Below are 23,245 nucleotides of genomic sequence, written 5' to 3'. Positions count from 1 at the left end.
TCAAAATTGCGATTAGAAATTTCTAAGCAGTTTCTGAGTAGCTCGACACTTACTCTGCCACTGCGATCAGTTCAGTCAGTTTCGTTCCTGGTTTGACGTCACAAACACACCCAGCGTTCGCCCAGGCACTCCCCTGTTTCTCCAGCCACTCCCGCGTTTTTCCCAGAAATGGCAGCGTTTTTTCACACACTCCCATAAAACGGCCAGTTTCCGCCCAGAAACACCCACTTCCTGTCAATCACATTACGATCACCAGAACGAAGAAAAAAACTCGTAATGCCATGAGTAAAATACCAAACTTCTTCGCAAATTTACTTGGCGCAGTCGCAGTGCGAACATTGCGCATGCGCAATTAGCAGAAAATCGCTGCGATGCAAAGAAAATTACCGAGCGAACAACTCGGAATGAGGGCCTTAGTGAGATCGCTCATTTCACCGCTGGGTGAAATGAGCGCCCCCCCCCCCCCCTGCTGAGAGGGGGGAGAGATGTGTGCTGAGCGGTCTGTGCTATGTCACTCTCTCCCCGTGTGTACGGGACTTTACAATATGCATTTTTTTATTACAGTACATATGTTTTTTTAATAAAAAAGGTTTACAATGATTCCCCTGTCTGAAGGGACTAGAGAATGACTATAAATATCTTTATTCTTAAATACTTAACAAATATTCTTAGAATACAATGTAAAGTTTTGTAAGTGTTCCATTAAAGACATTTTTAGCGGCTATTTCAGAATGCTCTTCTTTAGTAGGACATCCCAATGAATTTATTATATGTACACTAGTGTACTAAAGTCTTGAAGTATTTATGACACTTCAATTGTCTGTTGCCTGAACAGAGAGAAGACATACAGGAATGCGTGTAAAAATTAGAGATGTGCACTTGAAATTTTTCGGGTTTTGTGTTTTGGGTTCGGTTCCGCGGCCGTGTTTTGGGTTCGACCGCGTTTTGGCAAAACCTCACCGAATTTTTTTTGTCGGATTCGGGTGTGTTTTGGATTCGGGTGTTTTTTTCAAAAAACCCTAAAAAACAGCTTAAATCATAGAATTTGGGGGTCATTTTGATCCCAAAGTATTATTAACCTCAATAACCATTATTTCCACTCATTTTCAGTCTATTCTGAATACCTCACAATATTATTTTTAGTCCTAAAATTTGCACAGAGGTCGCTGGATGACTAAGCTAAGCGACCCTAGTGGCCGACACAAACACCCCATCTAGGAGTGGCACTGCAGTGTCACGCAGGATGGCCCTTCCAAAAAACACTCCCCAAACAGCACATGACGCAAAGAAAAAAAGAGGCGCAATGAGGTAGCTGTGTGAGTAAGATAAGCGACCCTAGTGGCCGACACAAACACCGGGCCCATCTAGGAGTGGCACTGCAGTGTCACGCAGGATGGCCCTTCCAAAAAACACTCCCCAAACAGCACATGACGCAAAGAAAAAAAGAGGCGCAATGAGGTAGCTGTGTGAGTAAGATAAGCGACCCTAGTGGCCGACACAAACACCGGGCCCATCTAGGAGTGGCACTGCAGTGTCACGCAGGATGGCCCTTCCAAAAAACACTCCCCAAACAGCACATGACGCAAAGAAAAAAAGAGGCGCAATGAGGTAGCTGTGTGAGTAAGATAAGCGACCCTAGTGGCCGACACAAACACCGGGCCCATCTAGGAGTGGCACTGCAGTGTCACGCAGGATGGCCCTTCCAAAAAACACTCCCCAAACAACACATGACGCAAAGAAAAAAAGAGGCGCAATGAGGTAGCTGTGTGAGTAAGATAAGCGACCCTAGTGGCCGACACAAACACCGGGCCCATCTAGGAGTGGCACTGCAGTGTCACGCAGGATGGCCCTTCCAAAAAACACTCCCCAAACAGCACATGACGCAAAGAAAAAAAGAGGCGCAATGAGGTAGCTGTGTGAGTAAGATAAGCGACCCTAGTGGCCGACACAAACACCGGGCCCATCTAGGAGTGGCACTGCAGTGTCACGCAGGATGGCCCTTCCAAAAAACACTCCCCAAACAGCACATGACGCAAAGAAAAATTAAAGAAAAAAGAGGTGCAAGATGGAATTGTCCTTGGGCCCTCCCACCCACCCTTATGTTGTATAAACAGGACATGCACACTTTAACCAACCCATCATTTAAGTGACAGGGTCTGCCACACGACTGTGACTGAAATGACGGGTTGGTTTGGACCCCCACCAAAAAAGAAGCAATTAATCTCTCCTTGCACAAACTGGCTCTACAGAGGCAAGATGTCCACCTCATCATCATCCTCCGATATATCACCGTGTACATCCCCCTCCTCACAGATTATCAATTCGTCCCCACTGGAATCCACCATCTCACCTCCCTGTGTACTTTGTGGAGGCAATTGCTGCTGGTCAATGTCTCCACGGAGGAATTGATTATAATTAATTTTAATGAACATCATCTTCTCCACATTTTCTGGAAGTAACCTCGTACGCCGATTGCTGACAAGGTGAGCGGCGGCACTAAACACTCTTTCGGAGTACACACTTGTGGGAGGGCAACTTAGGTAGAATAAAGCCAGTTTGTGCAAGGGCCTCCAAATTGCCTCTTTTTCCTGCCAGAATAAGCACGGACTGTGTGACGTGCCTACTTGGATGCGGTCACTCATATAATCCTCCACCATTCTTTCAATGGGGAGAGAATCATATGCAGTGACAGTAGACGACATGTCCGTTATCGTTGACAGGTCCTTCAGTCCGGACCAGATGTCAGCATCAGCAGTCGCTCCAGACTGCCCTGCATCACCGCCAGCGGGTGGGCTCGGAATTCTGAGCCTTTTCCTCGCACCCCCAGTTGCGGGAGAATGTGAAGGAGGAGATGTTGACAGGTCGCGTTCCGCTTGACTTGACAATTTTCTCACCAGCAGGTCTTTGAACCCCAGCAGACTTGTGTCTGCCGGAAAGAGAGATCCAAGGTAGGTTTTAAATCTAGGATCGAGCACGGTGGCCAAAATGTAGTGCTCTGATTTCAACAGATTGACCACCCGTGAATACTTGTTAAGCGAATTAAGGGCTCCATCCACAAGTCCCACATGCCTAGCGGAATCGCTCCGTGTTAGCTCCTCCTTCAATGTCTCCAGCTTCTTCTGCAAAAGCCTGATGAGGGGAATGACCTGACTCAGGCTGGCAGTGTCTGAACTGACTTCACGTGTGGCAAGTTCAAAGGGCAGCAGAACCTTGCACAACGTTGAAATCATTCTCCACTGCGCTTGAGACAGGTGCATTCCACCTCCTATATCGTGCTGAATTGTATAGGCTTGAATGGCCTTTTGCTGCTCCTCCAACCTCTGAAGCATATATAGGGTTGAATTCCACCTCGTTACCACTTCTTGCTTCAGATGATGGCAGGGCAGGTTCAGGCGTTTTTGGTGTTGCTCCAGTCTTCTGTACGTGGTGCCTGTACGCCGAAAGTGTCCCGCAATTCTTCTGGCCACCGACAGCATCTCTTGCACGCCCCTGTCGTTTTTTAAAAAATTCTGCACCACCAAATTCAAGGTATGTGCAAAACATGGGACGTGCTGGAATTTGCCCAGATTTAATGCGCACACAATATTGCTGGCGTTGTCCGATGCCACAAATCCACAGGAGAGTCCAATTGGGGTAAGCCATTCCGCGATGATCTTCCTCAGTTGCCGTAAGAGATTTTCAGCTGTGTGCGTATTCTGGAAACCGGTGATACAAAGCGTAGCCTGCCTAGGAAAGAGTTGGCGTTTGCGAGATGCTGCTACTGGTGCCGCCGCTGCTGTTCTTGCGGCGGGAGTCCATACATCTACCCAGTGGGCTGTCACAGTCATATAGTCCTGACCCTGCCCTGCTCCACTTGTCCACATGTCCGTGGTTAAGTGGACATTGGGTACAGCTGCATTTTTTAGGACACTGGTGACTCTTTTTCTGAGGTCTGTGTACATTTTCGGTATCGCCTGCCTAGAGAAATGGAACCTAGATGGTATTTGGTACCGGGGACACAGTACCTCCAACAAGTCTCTAGTTGGCTCTGCAGTAATGATGGATACCGGAACCACGTTTCTCACCACCCAGGATGCCAAGGCCTCAGTTATCCGCTTTGCAGCAGGATGACTGCTGTGATATTTCATCTTCCTCGCAAAGGACTGTTGGACAGTCAATTGCTTGGTGGAAGTAGTAAAAGTGGGCTTACGAGTACGACTTCCCCTCTGGGATGACCATCGACTCCCAGCAGCAACAACAGCAGCGCCAGCAGCAGTAGGCGTTACACGCAAGGATGCATCGGAGGAATCCCAGGCAGGAGAGGACTCGTCAGAATTGCCAGTGACATGGCCTGCAGGACTATTGGCATTCCTGGGGAAGGAGGAAATTGACACTGAGGGAGTTGGTGGGGTGGTTTGCGTGAGCTTGGTTACAAGAGGAAGGGATTTACTGGTCAGTGGACTGCTTCCGCTGTCGCCCAAAGTTTTTGAACTTGTCACTGACTTATTATGAATGCGCTGCAGGTGACGTATAAGGGAGGATGTTACAAGGTGGTTAACGTCCTTATCCCTACTTATTACAGCTTGACAAAGGCAACACACGGCTTGACAAATGTTGTCCGCATTTCTGTTGAAATACTTCCACACCGAAGAGCTGATTTTTTTGGTATTTTCACCAGGCATGTCAACGGCCATATTCCTCCCACGGACAACAGGTGTCTCCCCGGGTGCCTGACTTAAACAAACCACCTCACCATCAGAATCCTCCTTGTCAATTTCCTCCCCAGCGCCAGCAACACCCATATCCTCCTCATCCTGGTGTACTTCAACACTGACATCTTCAATCTGACTATCAGGAACTGGACTGCGGGTGCTCCTTCCAGCACTTGCAGGGGGCGTGCAAATGGTGGAAGGCGCATGCTCTTCACGTCCAGTGTTGGGAAGGTCAGGCATCGCAACCGACACAATTGGACTCTCCTTGTGGATTTGGGATTTCGAAGAACGCACAGTTCTTTGCGGTGCTTTTGCCAGCTTGAGTCTTTTCATTTTTCTAGCAAGAGGCTGAGTGCTTCCATCCTCATGTGAAGCTGAACCACTAGCCATGAACATAGGCCAGGGCCTCAGCCGTTCCTTGCCACTCCGTGTGGTAAATGGCATATTGGCAAGTTTACGCTTCTCCTCCGACAATTTTATTTTAGATTTTGGAGTCCTTTTTTTACTGATATTTGGTGTTTTGGATTTTACATGCTCTGTACTATGACATTGGGCATCGGCCTTGGCAGACGACGTTGCTGGCATTTCATCGTCTCGGCCATGACTAGTGGCAGCAGCTTCAGCACGAGGTGGAAGTGGATCTTGATCTTTCCCTAATTTTGGAACCTCAACATTTTTGTTCTCCATATTTTAATAGGCACAACTAAAAGGCACCTCAGGTAAACAATGGAGATGGATGGATACTAGTATACTTATGGATGGACGAGCGACTGCCGACACAGAGGTAGCTACAGCCGTGGACTACCGTACTGTGTCTGCTGCTAATATAGACTGGATGATAATGAGATGAAATCAATATATATATAATATCACTAGTACTGCAGCCGGACAGGTAGATATATTTATTATGTAATGACTGATGACGGACCTGCTGGACACTGTCAGCTCAGAAGCACCGCAGCCTGCTACAGTAAGCTACTATAGTAGTATGTATAAAGAAGAAAAAAAAAAAAAAAACCACGGGTAGGTGGTATACAATTATGGATGGACCAGCGACTGCCGACACAGAGGTAGCTACAGCCGTGGACTACCGTACTGTGTCTGCTGCTAATATAGACTGGATGATAATGAGATGAAATCAATATATATATATATAATATCACACTAGTACTGCAGCCGGACAGGTATATAATATATATTTATTCTGTAATGACTGATGACGGACCTGCTGGACACTGTCAGCTCAGCAGCACCGCAGACTGCTACAGTAAGCTACTATAGTAGTATGTATAAAGAAGAAAGAAAAAAAAAAAAAACACGGGTAGGTGGTATACAATTATGGATGGACCAGCGACTGCCGACACAGAGGTAGCTCTAGTCTCACTCTCTCACTCTCTTCTCTATAAACGGAGAGGACGCCAGCCACGTCCTCTCCCTATGAATCTCAATGCACGTGTGAAAATGGCGGCGACGCGCGGCTCCTTATATAGAATCCGAGTCTCGCGATAGAATCCGAGCCTCGCGAGAATCCGACAGCGGGATGATGACGTTCGGGCGCGCTCGGGTTAACCGAGCAAGGCGGGAAGATCCGAGTCGCTCGGCCCCGTGTAAAAAAAACTGAAGTTCGGGCGGGTTCGGATTCCGAGGAACCGAACCCGCTCATCTCTAGTAAAAATGTCTGAAGCAAAAATAGATTCTGTTGTTGTAGGTATTGCAAACTGCATAATAGATTGTGTAGTGTGAAGGTGTAGGAATCCGACACGTACAAAATTAGACATGAGCAATAGATGATGTCATTTCTTACACAAAATCTGCAATACCTAGATCATTTAAAAGTACAGCACGTTTTTAATCTGAATACAGAAATTGCAACACATTGTGTTTGTATGTATGTATATAATAGATAGATGACTGACACCGGGGCAAAAATATAGGAAGGTGTGTGTGCGTGTGGGGAGTCACTCCTCACACAGGAGCTGCCAGGTTTCTGTGACTGTAGATTGTAGATGTGTGCTGCTGGTGCACTATAGGGGTGAGGTGCAGCATTAGCCTTTATATAAATATATATATATATATATAGATACATATATACAGGGCTGCTTCTAGGCAATTTGGCTCCCAGTTTGAGATTTAAAAATGCGCCCCCCCCTCTCCCATTGCCATAAAAAAATGTGTCTCCTCCCCCCCCCCCCCCCCCCCACAAATATATATAAAAAATTTGCTTGTGCCTAAGGTGCGCGTGCTCCCGGAAAGGGGCGTGGCCTTGTTAAAATGGGCGTGGGCTCATTAAAGTGGGCGTGGCCTCATCTGGAAAGACTACCTTACACCCCAGTTTTTGACCCTGCACCAACAGATCACGGCCACCACTGGAGAAAAAAAAATTCTACCATATTAAGCCCCACACAGTAATGCCCCCTGCACCATATTATGCCACACACTGCAATACCCTTGATACATTAAATCACCATTGTACACATTACGGCAGGCAAGAGTCCCCATTTTACACATTACGGCAGGCAACTGTCCCGATTTTACACATTACGGCAGGAAAGTGTTCTCATTTTACACATTACGGCAGGCAAGAGTCCCCATTTTACACATTACGGCAGGCAAGAGTCCCCATTTTACACATTACGGCAGGCAAGTATCCCCATTTTACACATTACGGCAGGCAAGAGTCCCCATTTTACACATTACGGCAGTCAGAGTCCCCTTCTACAAAGAGAGAAAGAAAGAGAGAGAGAGAGTTCTACAATGGCTGTAATGAAGATAACTTTCCCATAAATGATCACATCCACACAGCTCATGGATGACACGCCCATTCAATAGTTATACCAATAAATGGACCCAAACACAATCATTGTTTCCTGATGATTGCATAATATCTTCAGCTTTGAAATACATAACAACAATGGCGGCTCAAGTAGTGGGGGGTGTTTTAGCAGAGGAGGGGGCTCATGTGCATACCCCAGGTGGAAGAGCCGTAACTAGACTTTTTGGTGCCCTATGCCATAAAGAGAATTGACGCCTCATCAAGAGCCATCCACTTGAAACACTATGGAAAGCTTGGCCTGAGCAAGGTTTCTGAACGCAGGGTATCCCATCAGCTGACTCAAAAGAAGAAGGAGGCTCGGGTGAATTGATGTTTTAACATTCTGGCCATGTTCAATGGCAGTCGCTCAAACTCTGTCTGGGAGATCATCAGTGGTGATGAATTCTGGATCTACAATTTCGACCCCGAGACCAAAAAACAGGCAGCCCAGTGGACCCCAGTTGGAGGTGCACTACCACAGAAGTTCAGACATGAGCGTAGCATGGCCAAGCAGATTGTGGCTATTTTTGTGACCAAGACTGGTCATGTAGCTACCGTACTACTCATGCAAGTGCTGGATGCCATTTCCAGGCGCCATCCAAGAACTTGCCCTTGTTGTGCCGTTCTCCATCATGACCATGCACCTTCCCACAGGTCCAGGAAAGTGGTGCATTTTCTGGCCAATAAATGCATCCAGGAGCTTTGTCATCTGCCAGTCAAGATCATGCCCCCTGCAACATCTTTGAGTTCCCACAAATCAAGCGCAAGATGCGTGGGTTTCATTTGAAGTCACCTGATGCTAAAGTGGAAACCTTCTTTCAACATGTAGAAGACATGTCTGCTTTGGACTGGTTCAGCAGCTTCCCCAAGTGGTTGGAGTGCATGCAACTTTGCATAGACTCCTCAGGCGAATACTTTGAAAAAAACGGTAGCTGATGGCTGCTCCAGCTAGCGGGTTCTTCTGTGTGCCATTAGCTGGAGCAGAAAGGTAGCTTTGGAGTGATTGGTCCAGTGGGGTATAATAGGCTAATCAGCCCAGAGCTGGCCCTAACCAATATGATGTCCTAGACAAGAGTTTGGCTGGTGCCCCTAGCACCGCCTCTAGTTTCATCTCAGACCCTGCACCTCTTTCCCAGCATCATCACCCCTCACCCATAGCAGTCCTTATTTTGATGTTCCTACCTCCTATATTTTAAATAGGAACAGTGCGCACATTCGACGCACAGCCCAAAAAGGTGTGTGTTCTTGCTGGAAAGGGGCATGGCCACACAATAGTACCCCCAATTCAAATTACACCACACCGTAGTACAACTTTATTCACATTTTATCAATAGTGTCCCTAATTCACGTTACATCACACAGTAGTACCACTTTACCTTGTATACGTTACTCCTCATAGTAGTGCCCCTTATCCACATTACATCACACTGAATTGCTCCTTATTCACATTACACCACACCATATTGCTCTTTATTCACATTAGACCATAAAGTAGTGCCCTTTCTATATGTTATACCTCACAGTAGAGCACTTTATACACATAATGCCACACATTAGTAATGCATGTATACACATAATACCAAAAAGTAATGACACACATTATTAATGTGCTTGTAAACATAATGCACCTTACACATTATGCCAACCTTTATTAATGCCCTTATACACATAATTCCCCATACACATATGCCGCACATTATTAATGCACTTATACACATAATGACACACATAGTGCCCCTTCAAATTTCCCGCACATTATTAATGCATTTATAAACATGACACACATAATGCCCCTTACACATATGCCGAACACTACTGCACATCCAACCTACCTGTACACAGCACTCACACGCTGCTAACACTGTGACCTCTGCCTCTGCTTGGATACATATGTGTCCTCATACATCTTGCCAGGGGTGTCGGAATGGGGGGCAAGGGGGCAGCTCGCTCCGCCCAAAACATGAGAGAGGCGCCATTTGCATCCACCCGGACACGCACCCACACAAATGTGCTGCCGCCGCCACCAGCTTCAGTGCTGCCCGCGCTGTATTAGCACTAGCTGAGTAGGGCGCCACTTCTAGCCACGATAGAGCCAGCAGCCTGTGTCCCTAACTAATTACAGCACTCACTGAGAGATCACAGTGATCAGTGCTGCTGCAGAGATGCGGCTCTTCCTTGTTCAGTGACTTCAATCTTCAGTGCATATGTAATGAGCGACAGGACGTCATGACGTCACGCCACTCATTACAACATGCGGAAACTGTGCTGGGGCAGGAAGCCACATTAGAGTGGAGAAAGTGCGTTTTATCAGTTGGAACACACTGCCCGCTGGTGCCATCGTATCCCAGGGGCCTCTTATTTAGGAATGGTGCTGGCGCTGAGCCAATATTAAAATCTTTAATCCATTATTGTCACTTTCATGTTGCTCTAATTCATTAATTCATTAACTTCATTGCTCCACACTACAGTCTGTCTAATTTTATTAAGGCAGGCTGCGCAGCATGAGTTCGATACCCCTATTTCCAATGCCCCCTGTGTGCCTCTCACCTGCTCTCTCCCTGTCTCTCCCCTTGTGCGCCTCTCACCTGCTCTCTCCCTGTCTCTCCCCCCGTGCGCCTCTCACCTGCTCTCTCCGTCTCTCCCCCGTGCGCCTCTCACCTGCTCCCTACCTGTCTCTCCCCCCGTGCACCTCTCACCTGCTCTCTCCCTGTCTCTCCCCCGTGCACCTCTCACCTGCTCTCTCCCTGTTTCAACCCCCGTGTGCCTCTCACCTGCTCTCTCCCTGTCTCTCCCCCTGTGCGCCTCTTATTTGCTCTCTCCCTGTCTCTCCCCCGTGCACCTCTCACCTGCTCTCCCTGTCTCTCCCCCTGTGCGACTCTCACCTGCTCTCTCCCTGTCTCTCGCCCTTGAGCAACTCTCACCTGCTCTCTCCCTGTTTCAACCCCCGTGTGCCTCTCACCTGCTCTCTCCCTGTCTCTCCCCCTGTGCGCCTCTCACCTGCTCTCTCCTTCTCTCTCCCTCGTGCACCTCTCACCTGCTCTCCCTGTCTCTCCCCTTTTGCGACTCTCACCTGCTCTCCCTCTGTCTCTCGCCCTCGTGCGCCTCACCTGCTCTCTCCCCCTCTCCCCCCGTGTGCCACTCACCTGCTCTCTCCATAGCTCTCCCTCCTTGCGCCTCTCACCTGCTCTCTCCCAGTCTCTCCCCCCGTGCACCTCTCATCTGCTCTCTCCCTCCGTGCGTCTCTCACCTGCTCTCTCCCTGTGTGCCTCTCACCTGCTCTCTCCCTCCGTGCGCCTCTCACCTGCTCTCTCCCTCCATGCGCCTCTCACCTGTTCTCTCCCTTTCTGTCGCCCATGCGCCTCTCACCTGCTCTCTCCCTGTCTCTCCCCCGTGCACCTCTCACCTGCTCTCCCTCTGTCTCTCGCCCTTGTGTGCCTCTCACCTGCTCTCTCCCTCTCTCCCCCGTGTGCCTCTCACCTGCTTTTTATTGATCCTTGATGAACTCTGGATTGAGGATGATGATTGGTTAATTGGCATAAAATATTGAATAATCACAAGAAGAATTGGGCATCAAAAGCAGATAAAGAGAAGCCAGTCTCCAGCTGCGATGTCTCACACTCGCTCACCTGTCTCTCGGCTTCCCAGCAGCACACTGCTACTTCTACTGCTCGCTGCTCTCACCGGCCAGCGTGACCCTGCGGTTGGCATTTGTTTTCAGCACCTGCTCTGCTCCTCACTCAGCATGAATCCAGCACCACCAGTCCCTTCCATTCGACGACTCCTTCTTCCCACAAGGCTCCTCTACTCCCAGACCACCTTGTCCAATCAGCCATCTGTATCCAGTCCACGTGATCAGACCAGGGTCTACACTTAACTCCTGCTGTGCCAGAGCTTCCCCTTTCTACTGTGGACCTGTAAGTAAACTTTAAAGGGGCACACACACCATTTTTCGGGGTGCCACAATTGAAGAAGGTTAAGGTAGGAATAGGAAATAGCACTGTGACATGGTGGCTGCACCACTTATACCTAAAAGTACAGTATACTCCCATCAAGCTCCAGTCACATACAGTACCCACCCTATTCCCCTATCAACCTGAGTGACATACAGTACCCGCCCTACTAGCCCCAGTAACATACAGTAACCACTCTGCCCCCCCCTGAGCCCCAAAGACATACAATACACCCCCTTCCTGGCCCCAGTGACTTACAGTAACAATCCTACCCTCTTCCTGGTCCCAGTGACTTACAGCAACTACCCTACCCCCTCCCGGCCCTAGTAACATACAGTACCCACTCAACCACCCCTACTCCCAGCCCCAGTGACAGTTCAGAGAGTAGTCTGCAAAGACAGCTGTCATGTTGGATAGGGGGGATTAGTTCCTTGCAAAGCAGTCTTTATGCATTTTACTGTGTGGAATGGCAGATGAAGAAGAGACAGTCGCATGACTGGCATGTGGTGGTGTAGCTAATGGTAATAGTTCTGCTGCAGTGTGAGCTAATTGTCACCCCCTACTCTCTACACATCTGCACTTGTTTAGGGGATTCTAAACCCCAGATAATATCCCACAGATATGTTTGTAACCCTAATCTCCGGGGATAATATGCCAGTATATGTTACACTTAATGTTGTGCCTCCACCCAAATCTTTATCCTATTCACTCACAGGAATTAGGCTCAGGGTTGATTTGGGAATACCCTGTATTAACATGTGTAGATATATATCTATAATAGGTTAAAATAACCCCTCCTGATATTCTATATCTTTTTCTTTACAGGTTTACCTACATATCTTAATGGTCTTCAACTCATCTCCACTCTACGGACAGAGGTAAGTAATGTACTAGACAACATCAGTTATATAGTTTACTTACATATATAAGCAAAACCATTCATGAATAATATTACACTATATTGCATACAAACCCCAACGTGTAGTTAATTCATATTATATGATACACTTGAGATAACATTCTTAATAACCATACTCAGATATGTATATATGTATATACTCATATATTATAACAATTACAATACATAACTCTATCAATACAGAACTACATTTTAGTCCCACATTTACATATAGTCCATAATAGTTATTTGACTCCACCCTTAAACCAGCTGGGTTATCCTCTGTAATCATCCTTTGAGTAAGTAGGTGATTAATTATATATGCATATATAATCTATGGATTTCGGTACAGAGCAAAGTACTTCCTCTGAGTTAATTATGCAGAAACTCTGTAATGAATAAATCTCCTTTAATATTAAATTAATGCAGCTGTTACTCCTCGGAAATAAAGGCTTCTATCCGCTGTGTAGATTGTCAATATGCCTCAATAGTAGTTAACTGGGAGCAGGAGTAAGATTCCTCCACAATAAAAACTTTGTTACTTTTGCTGTAGTATGTATCCATTAAATGCTGCACTGAAATTATACTGCTACAAATAAGGCAACTGTATCCCTTTGGTCTAGTCTGGCAGAATTCCCTTGGTTGAATTACTAGTACAGTGCTTGTCAGTAGTTTAAATCCTCTCAGGCAGTAATCTACTGTATGTCTCTAGTGTATTGCAGCAGAGGTAATGATAGACAGCCAGTGATAGAGTTTAGCTGATAAGGCTTATCTCCACAGTTTACCGAGGTAAGTTTTGTTTTTTTCCACAGCCTGTATTTTATAGTTCACTATTGAAATATAAATAAAACTTGGCTGTAAGCAGGTGGTGAATGATATTTAATAAATAGTACATATAGCTGCCACCACCGAACTGTGTGCCTATATTGGTGTCTATAGTGTAGAGGTGCACAGTATGAATAGAGTTACAGATCTTAGATGTCTTCAGTAAATGCCTCCGGACACTTACTATAGCTCATACAGATATCCCCGCCCACCTGACCTCTCATTGGTGGGCAGTGGAGCCGCTCTAGGATACTTAATAGAGGAGTGCTTGACCTGGAGTTCAGCGCTGCTGCTGCCTTGACTTGAGTGTCTAATCTGTGTCGGCACTTGAGGACCGCTGGGCCACAGATTCTCCCTTGACCGGGTACGTACTTCGGAGGGATGCCTGGCCACACCAGTTAATGTTGTTGTCGGCGGCGGTTACCGCTCCTCCGGCTCTGTGCTCTTCCTGTCTGCCGCAAGCCGCTACAGGTCAGGCCGGTCACCGCTCCCCCCGGCTCTCCTCTCTTCTTGTCTGCTGCAAGCCGCTACGGGTCAGGCCGGTCACCGCTCCCCCGGCTCTCTTCTCTGCACAGTGCTGGCAGCTGGCCGCTGATCGCGCTGGTCTCCGCCTCTCCAGCTCTCTGCTGCTCCGGCTTCTTGTAGATCACAGCTGTTGGCGCTGGTCTCTGCTTCTCCAGCTCTCTGCTGCTCCGGCTTCTTGCAGTCAGCAGCTTGTAACTTCAGTATCTTCAGTGTGCTATCGCTCGTTGGAGAAACCCCTCATCTCCGCTGCGCCGCCAATGTCTACAGCACAGCTCTTTGTGGCGGGCAGGGAGAGGTAGGAGCATCTCCCTCAGAGGCACACACACGAGTCCCACTCAACGCTTTAGCTCCCCTTTTTTATACAGGAGCCCCAGGGGCCACGAGAGCATTCTCAGTCCTCGTGAATACTCTTTTTTTTTTTTTTTTTCCCGCCGACAGCACGAGCTGGTTTAACTGTTCCTCGTGCCCTGCTGCTTACTGATTCACTTCCATAGTCAGAGGTGTCTTTAGACTGTCCACACCGACATCAGATAACAAAGCATAATATATAGTGAACGACGAATGTGGTCATTCCAGTTAATTGGATCACTTATCACCCTTAGTTATTAATTAGTTATTAATAAATAAAATGGTCCTACAAATAACTCATGGCTTCCTCCTATTTACCCCTTCACTGGTAATAATATCATGTTAACATAAAGGACACTATTATATCCACATATGACTAGAGATATCTATACATATCCTTATATAGATGTAGGTCTTTACATCTATCTATACAAACTAGTTCCTGGTATCACCACATTTGGGTTTACAATCATAAGAAAAAGGTTACATGTTGAAACATAAACCTTTTATCAGTGAGTAAACTGCTGTCGCTGAATGTAATCGCAACCAGCAGATCTTCCCTGCTCACACATGTGTCTGCTCAGTGTATAAATTCCCCACCCCTCCCCCAAGCTCCCAAAACATGCAGAACCCCCCTTCCACCTGACCTTCAGGACATACACGAAACACATAGTAGGCGTTGCCCTTTCTGTATACATACTGCATCTGAGCCCTTCATGTGTGCTATACCCGGTCCCCAGACACATTTCTGTACTGGAAGTGGGGTGCTGCAGCTCCTTGCTCACTTCTGGCCAGCAGATGTACCACCTGGGAGCCCTGCAGTTACATCTATGACAGTGGCCCTCGGAAGGTAATTTGGTCCAGCCAGTGGTGTCACAAGGGTGTCACCAGCCAAGAGGTGACACCAAAATGCTGGCTCCTGCTCAATGACAGGAGCTGGGTGCTGCACTATAACATTATGTTCAGCACTCGGCCCCTGTCACTGTGTAGGAGCTAGCACTGCAGCCACAGCACTCCCCGGGTTCAGTCTGCACTTCCCAAACCCCCAGAGTGACTGAAAATGGGAGTCAGTACGTGAAGCCCCACCCCCTCTGCAAAGCCCCACCTGCTCATGTGTTCTGATGGTGTACGCATGCACCAAGAAGTGTATTAGATATATGTTGGCATTTCCTAGGCGATTACAGGACTAATCAGAGGCAGATGTAACATGGTATGGGCATGTTGCTGAAAGAGTTTGTGTACAGAGATGTTGAATTACTCACATTGGAGGCCGTATTCAGACGCATGATCTGTATCAAGCATAAGGCTGGTGAAAGTTTCAATGGTGCAACCGGATAGTGGCATCCAAAGTTACAAAAAGCATGATTGCAGCGTCTATAGACACTAGAAGTGGGCAACTCAGTCCTTTCATATTTGTAGCAACGTTAGACAAAAGTCGCAGATGCAACTGTAGCGCAAGAAATGCTGCAACTGTATCCAACTCAGAATCAGGTAGAAATCAAGCCCCCTCAACAGCCCCTCCCCCATTCCCATTCCATCCCTGCTTATTTCACACCCCTCGTAAGGGTCAGTGCACTGGCAAACCATTTAGAGCTCAGACCAACAGATACAGTACAGAAACAAAATGAAATTTGAAGTAGAATTATCCAGTGCTGCAGCTTCTATAAGTGAAGGAAAATGTGTAGTGGAGACTCAAAAATGAAAAGTCAGAAGCCCCCTTTAGGGGTTGTCACCCGGGCAAAAGGTGACCCTTCCAGAGAACCCACACCAGGCGGAGAGGACAGTGATTGAGGCAGGTCAAAGAAAATGTACAAAAAGAAAACTTACTGTAGTATTTATTTATTAATAGTTTCTTATATAGCGCAGCAAATTCCGTTGCGCTTTACAATTTCAAACAGCAATAACAAACTGGGTGATAACAAACAGTCATAGAGGTAGGAAGGCCCTGCTCGCAAGCTTACAATCTATAGGGAAATAGGCATGTGTACACAAGGAAAGGTGCTATCTATTGCATAGTTGTTCACCAGATTGCAAAGGTTCTTGGAGGGCTGTATGATATAGTCATACAGCAATGATGAACCGGTTTTGAGAGGAAGGGAAAGTGAAGAATGAGAAGACGTGAGGATATGTGTGGACTGTACAGAGTGGATACAATTTGATAAGAAGGTTTATGAAAGTTATGTGGGCGGTTCTGGAATTTGATATGCTTTCCTAAAGAGGTGAGTTTTCAGGGAACGCTTGAAGGTTTGGAGACTAGAGGAGTGGGTGCAGCCCGATGAAATTCCTGCAATCGTGAGTGGGAGCGAGTAATGAGTGTGGATGAGAGACGCAGGTCTTGTGAAGAGCGAAGAGTTCGGGTTGGGAGATATTTTGAGATAAGCGAAGTGATGTACGTTGGTGTAGTTTGGTTAATGGCCTTGTGTGTGAGTAAAAATAAGAATTTACTTACCGATAATTCTATTTCTCGGAGTCCGTAGTGGATGTTGGGGTTCCTGAAAGGACCATGGGGAATAGCGGCTCCGCAGGAGACAGGGCACAAAAAAGTAAAGCTTTAGGATCAGGTGGTGTGCACTGGCTCCTCCCCCTATGACCCTCCTCCAAGCCAGTTAGGTACTGTGCCCGGACGAGCGTACACAATAAGGGAGGAATTTTGAATCCCGGGTAAGACTCATACCAGCCACACCAATCACACCGTACAACTTGTGATCTAAACCCAGTTAACAGTATGATAACAGCGGAGCCTCTGAAAAGATGGCTCACAACAATAATAACCCGATTTTTGTAACTATGTACAAGTATTGCAGATAATCCGCACTTGGGATGGGCGCCCAGCATCCACTACGGACTCCGAGAAATAGAATTATCGGTAAGTAAATTCTTATTTTCTCTATCGTCCTAGTGGATGCTGGGGTTCCTGAAAGGACCATGGGGATTATACCAAAGCTCCCAAACGGGCGGGAGAGTGCGGATGACTCTGCAGCACCGAATGAGAGAACTCCAGGTCCTCTTTTGCCAGGATATCAAATTTGTAGAAATTTACAAACGTGTTCTCCCCTGACCACGTAGCTGCTCGGCAGAGTTGTAATGCCGAGACCTCTCGGGCAGCCGCCCAAGATGAGCCCACCTTCCTTGTGGAATGGGCCTTAACCGATTTAGACTGTGGCAGGCCTGCCTCAGAATGTGCAAGTTGAATTGTGTTACAAATCCAACGAGCAATCGACTGCTTAGAAGCAGGCGCACCCAACTTGTTGGGTGCATACAGTATAAACAGCGAGTCAGATTTTCTGACTCCAGCTGTCCTGGAACATATTTTCAGGGCCCTGACAACTTCTAGCAACTTGGAGTCCTCCAAGTCCCTAGTAGGTGCAAGGCACCACAATAAGCTGGTTCAGGTGAAACACTGACACCACCTTAGGGAGAGAACTGGGGACGAGTCCGCAGCTCTGCCCTGTCCGAATGGACAAACAGATATGGGCTTTTTTGAGAAAAAAACACCAATTTGACACTCGCCTGGTCCAGGCCAGGGCCAAGAGCATGGTCACTTTTTATGTGAGATGCTTCAAATCCACATATTTGACTGGTTTTAAACCAATGTGATTTGAGGAATCCCAGAACTACGTTGAGATCCCACAGTGCCACTGGAGGCACAAAAAAGGGTTTTGTATATGCAATACTCCCTTGACAAACTTCTGGACTTCAGGAACTGAAGCCAATTCTTTCTGGAAGAAAATTTACAGGGCCGAATTTGAACCTTAATGGACCCCAATTTGAGGCCCATAGACACTCCTGTTTGCAGGAAATGCAGGAAACGACCGAGTTGAAATTTCTTTGTGGGGCCTTCCTGGCCTCACACCACGCAACATATTTTCGCCACACGTGGTGATAATGTTGTGCGGTCACCTCCTTTCTGGCTTTGACCAGGGTAGGAATGACCTCTTCCGGAATGCCTTTTTTCCCTTAGGATCCGGCTTTCCATCTCCATGCCGACAAACGCAGCTGCGGTAAGTCTTGGAACAGACATGGTACTTGCTGAAGCAAGTCCCTTCTTAGCGGCAGAGGCCATAAGACCTCTGTAAGCATCTCTTGAAGTTCCGGGTACCAAGTCCTCCTTGGCCAATCCGGAGCCATGAGTATAGTTCTTACTCCTCTACGTCTTATAATTCTCAGCACCTTAGGTATGAGAAGCAGAGGAGGGAACACATACACCGACTGGTACACCCACGGTGTTACCAGAACGTCCACATCTATTGCCTGAGGGTCTCTTGACCTGGCGCAATACCTGTCCCGTTTTTTGTTCAGACGGGACGCCATCATGTCCACCTTTGGTATTTCCCAACGGTTTACAATCATGTGGAAAAAACTTCTCAATGAAGTTTCCACTCTCCCGGGTGGAGGTCGTGCTGAGGAAGTCTGCTTCCCAGTTTCCATTCCCGGGATGAAAAACTGCTGACAGTGTTATCACATGATTTTCCGCCCAGCGAAAAGTCCTTGCAGTTTCTGCCATTGCCCTCCTGCTTCTTGTGTCGCCCTGTCTGTTTACGTGGGCGACTGCCGTGATGTTTTTCCCACTGGATCAATACCGGCTGACCTTGAAGCAGAGGTCTTGCTAAGCTTAGAGCATTATAAATTTACCCTTAGCTCCAGTATATTTATGTGGAGAAAAGTCTCCATACTTGATCACACTCCCTGGAAATTTTTCCCTTGTGTGACTGCTCCCCAGCCTCTCAGGCTGGGCTCCGTGGTTACCAGCATCCAATCCTGAATGCCGAATCTGCGGCCCTCTAGAAGATGAGCACTCTATAACCACCACAGGAGAGACACCCTTGTCCTTGGATATTGGGTTATCCGCTGATGCATCTGAAGATGCGATCCGGACCATTTGTCCAGCAGATCCCACTGAAAAGTTCTTACGTGAAATCTGCCGAATGGAATTGCTTCGTAGGAAGCCACCATTTTTACCAGGACCCTTGTGCAATGATGCACTGTTTTTAGGAGGTTCCTGACTTGCTCGGATAACTCCCTGGCTTTCTCTTCCGGGAGAAACACCTTTTTCTGGACTGTGTCCAGAATCATCCCTAGGCACAGCAGACGTGTCGTCGGGATCAGCTGCGATTTTGGAATATTTAGAATCCACCCGTGCTGATTGTAGCAGTATCCGAGATAGTGCTACTCCGACCTCCAACTGTTCCCTGGACTATGCCCCTATCAGGAGATCGTCCAAGTAAGGGATAATTTAGACGCCTTTTCTTCGAAGAAGAATCATCAATTCGGCCATTACCTTGGTAAAGACCCCGGGGTGCCGTGGACAATCCAAACGGCAGCGTCTGAAACTGATAGTGACAGTTCTGCACCACGAACCTGAGGTACCCTTAGTGAGAAGGGCAAATTTGGGACATAGAGGTAAGCATCCCTGATGTCCCGGGACACTATATAGTCCCCTTCTTCCTGGTTCGTTATCACTGCTCTGAGTGACTTCATCTTAATTTGAACCTTTGTAAGTGTTCAAAAAAAAATTTTTAGAATAAGTCTCACCTAGCCTTCTGGCTTCAGTACCACAATATAGTGTGGAATAATACCCCTTTTCTGTAGTAGGAAGGGTAATTTGTCACCTGCTGGGAATACAGCTTGTGAATTTTTTCCCATACTACCTCCTTGTCGGAGGGAGACTTGGTAAAGCAGACTTCAGGAGCCTGCGAAGGGGAAACGTCTCGACATTCCCATCTGTACCCCCGGGATACTACTTGTAGGATCCAGGGGTCCTGTACGGTCTCAGCGCCATGCTGAGAACTTGTCAGACGCGGTGAAACGCTTCTGTTCCTGGGAATAGGCTGCCTGCTGCAGTCTTCTTCCCTTTCCTCTATCCCTGGGCAGATATGATCTTATAGGGACGAGAGGACTGAGGCTGAAAAGACGGTGTCTTTTTCTGCAGAGATGTGACTTAGGGTAAAAAACGGTGGATTTTCCAGCAGTTGCCGTGACCACCAGGTCCGATGGACCGACCCCAAACAAGTCCTCTTCCTTTATACGGCCATACTGTGCCGTTTGGAATCTGCATCACCTGACCACTGTCGTGTCCATAACATCTTCTGGCAGTTATGGACATCGCGTTTATTCATGATGCCAGAGTGCAAATATCCCTCTGTGCATCTCGCATATATAGAAATGCTCTATAGTCAATAAAATACTGTCCCTGTCAAGGGTATCAATATTTTTAGTCAGGGAATCCGACCAAGCCACCCTAGCTCTGCACATCCAGGCTGAGGCGATCGCTGGCCGCAGTATAACACCAGTATGTGTGTATATACTTTTTATTATATTTTCCAGCCTTGTCAGCTGGTCCTTGAGGACGGCCCTATCTATAGACGGTACCGCCACTTGTTTTGATAAGCGTGTGAGCGCCTTATCCACCTTAAGGGGTGTTTCCCAACGCGCCCTAACTTCTGGCGGGAAAGGGTATACCGCCCATAATTTTCTATCGGGGGGAACCCACGCATCATCACACACTTTATTTAATTTATCTGATTCAGGAAAAACTATGGTAGTTTTTTCACATCCCACATAATACCCTCTTTTGTGGTACTTGTAGTATCAGAAATACGTAACACCTCCTTCATTGCCTTTAACGTGTGGCCCTAATAAGGAATACGTTTGTTTATTCACCGTCGACACTGGATTCAGTGTCCCTGTCTGTGTCTGTGTCGACCGACTAAAGTAAACGGGCGTTTTAAAACCCTTGACGGTGTTTTTGAGACGTCTGGACCGTACTAATTGTTTGTCGGCCGTCTCATGTCGTCAACCGACCTTGCAGCGTGTTGACATTATCACGTAATTTCCTAAATAAGCCATCCATTCCGGTGTCGACTCCCTAGAGAGTGACATCACCATTACAGGCAATTGCTCCGCCTCCTCACCAACATCGTCCTCCTACCTGTCGACACACACGTACCGACACACAGCACACACACAGGGAATGCTCTGATAGAGGACAGGACCCACTAGCCCTTTGGAGAGACAGAGGGAGAGTTTGCCAGCACACACCAAAAACGCTATAATTATATAGGGACAACCTTATATAAGTGTTTTCCCTTATAGCATCTTAATATATATATAAGCATATCGCCAAATTAGTGCCCCCCCTCTCTGTTTTAACCCTGTTTCTGTAGTGCAGTGCAGGGGAGAGCCTGGGAGCCTTCCCTCCAGCCTTTCTGTGAGGGAAAATGGCGCTGTGTGCTGAGGAGATAGGCCCCGCCCCTTTTTCGGCGGCCTCGTCTCCCGCTCTTAACGGATTCTGGCAGGGGTTAAATATCTCCATATAGCCTCCGGAGGCTATATGTGAGGTATTTTTAGCCAAAATAGGTATTCATTTGCCTCCCAGGGCGCCCCCCTCCCAGCGCCCTGCACCCTCAGTGACTGCCGTGTGAAGTGTGCTGAGAGGAAAATGGCGCACAGCTGCAGTGCTGTGCGCTACCTTTAGAAGACTGAGGAGTCTTCTGCCGCCGATTCTGGACCTCTTCTTACTTCAGCATCTGCAAGGGGGCCGGCGGCAAGGCTCCGGTGACCATCCAGGCTGTACCTGTGATCGTCCCTCTGGAGCTGATGTCCAGTAGCCAAGAAGCCAATCCATCCTGCACGCAGGTGAGTTCACTTCTTCTCCCCTAAGTCCCTCGTTGCAGTGATCCTGTTGCCAGCAGGACTCACTGTAAAATAAAAAACCTAAGCTAAACTTTCCTAAGCAGCTCTTTAGGAGAGCCACCTAGATTGCACCCTTCTCGGCCGGGCACAAAAATCTAACTGGCTTGGAGGAGGGTCATAGGGGGAGGAGCCAGTGCACACCACCTGATCCTAAAGCTTTACTTTTTTGTGCCCTGTCTCCTGCGGAGCCGCTATTCCCCATGGTCCTTTCAGGAACCCCAGCATCCACTAGGACGATAGAGAAAGTATTTTATATTGAATGCGGTAGAGTACAGGTAACCAATGGAGGGACTGACAGAGTGGATCTGCAGACGATGAACGTCTAGCGAGGAAGATAAGCCTTACCGCTGCATTCAGAATGGATTGTAGTGGTGAGAGTCTCGTTTTGGGAAGACCAGTTAGGAGACTATTGCTCTCACCCAGAAAGTTTTCAACGGGTGAAACTAATGTACTAAACAAAGGCTTACTGTTTGTGCCTAGTAATGGACCAGACACTATTAACAGTCAGGGGGAAATGTAATAGGGTCCAAAATTGCAGAAGTTTGGGATTTCGACCAAGATTGCCCGTATTTTTAAAGGTTGGTTTTGCTTTATAAATGATTGTAAAAATACGGGCAATCTCTGCCAAAATCTTGCACCACTGCAAATTCGGACCCTATTACATTTCCCCCTAAAGCTGGGTACACACTAGGTGATATATCAGTCGTCAAGTGAAGGGACAATATATTGTGAACCCGTCAGTGGGTGTGTACCCCTAATATGTCTGTGAACAACGTCATTCACAGTCATAACACATCTGCTGTGAAGCACAGCCAATGGCCGATATATCTTCAGATACAGATGATGACACACTATTCAACACAAGTGTGTATACTTACCTGGATCAGCTGCTCAGTCAGTGGGTTCAGGAGGTCTGCTGATGTGTCAGTCAGGTGGGTACCCAGAATAAGATGGATCTATATTGTTTGAGCAGACAACTCCTTCTGAATGAACACTTGGGTCTGAATCTACGCCAGGAATTAGATTGAAAAATGTGCATATTCCTTCAATCAAACCTATGCTGAGTACACAATGGCCTTTCTATCATGCGGTTAACTGAATGGTGTCACAAACCGATCACTCACCTCTGCTGGTTCTGGGGTCCGTCCGTTGCCGGCACGGTTGCTCGCGGTGCTGATGCAGGTTCTGGGAGCCGGGAATGTGGGGACCAAATGGCCAAAGGCACCGCTGTGTGTCTGCAGTATAGGAGGCAGCCATGTTGGAGACCAAATGAGCACCTGAGAGCACTTGTGAAACACCTGTGGGTAAGTTTTAGCCAATCCCGTGCTTATGCTGCCTTTAAGTAGGCTGGGATTATGTTACTCTGAGTCAGTGCTTCGTTGTAGCTACTTGGTACCCTAGCTCTGTGCTCTCTCCGGGGACTTCCATGTGATTCCAGTGGTCCAGATATTGCCTCCGCTCCCAGAAGTCTGCCTGCAGCCTTCACTGCATAAGATCCACCAGC

The 23,245-nt window shown here is 47.5% G+C and overlaps 2 protein-coding genes across 2 annotated transcripts in view; one reads left to right on the top strand and one right to left on the bottom strand.

The window, feature by feature from the left end:
* The window catches only part of LOC134934840 (uncharacterized), a 278,441-nt gene extending 267,115 nt beyond the window's left edge, over window positions 1-11,326 (bottom strand). The window contains exon 1 of the mRNA XM_063930186.1: window positions 11,130-11,326. Coding sequence (XP_063786256.1) covers window positions 11,130-11,211 — 82 coding nt within the window. The 5' untranslated portion in view covers window positions 11,212-11,326. The remainder of the gene's footprint in view (window positions 1-11,129) is intronic.
* Window positions 11,327-13,471: 2,145 nt separating this feature from the next.
* Window positions 13,472-23,245, top strand: part of LOC134934839 (beta-1,3-galactosyltransferase 2-like) — a 32,625-nt gene continuing 22,851 nt past the window's right edge. The window contains exon 1 of the mRNA XM_063930185.1: window positions 13,472-13,540. The gene's annotated coding sequence lies outside the window, so the exon portion shown is untranslated. The remainder of the gene's footprint in view (window positions 13,541-23,245) is intronic.

This window comes from Pseudophryne corroboree, chromosome 6 (assembly GCF_028390025.1).
Source record: "Pseudophryne corroboree isolate aPseCor3 chromosome 6, aPseCor3.hap2, whole genome shotgun sequence".
Taxonomy (NCBI): Eukaryota; Metazoa; Chordata; class Amphibia; order Anura; family Myobatrachidae; genus Pseudophryne; species Pseudophryne corroboree.
The sequence above is the reverse complement of the archived record's forward strand: the minus strand, read 5'-3'. Positions and strand labels throughout refer to the sequence as shown.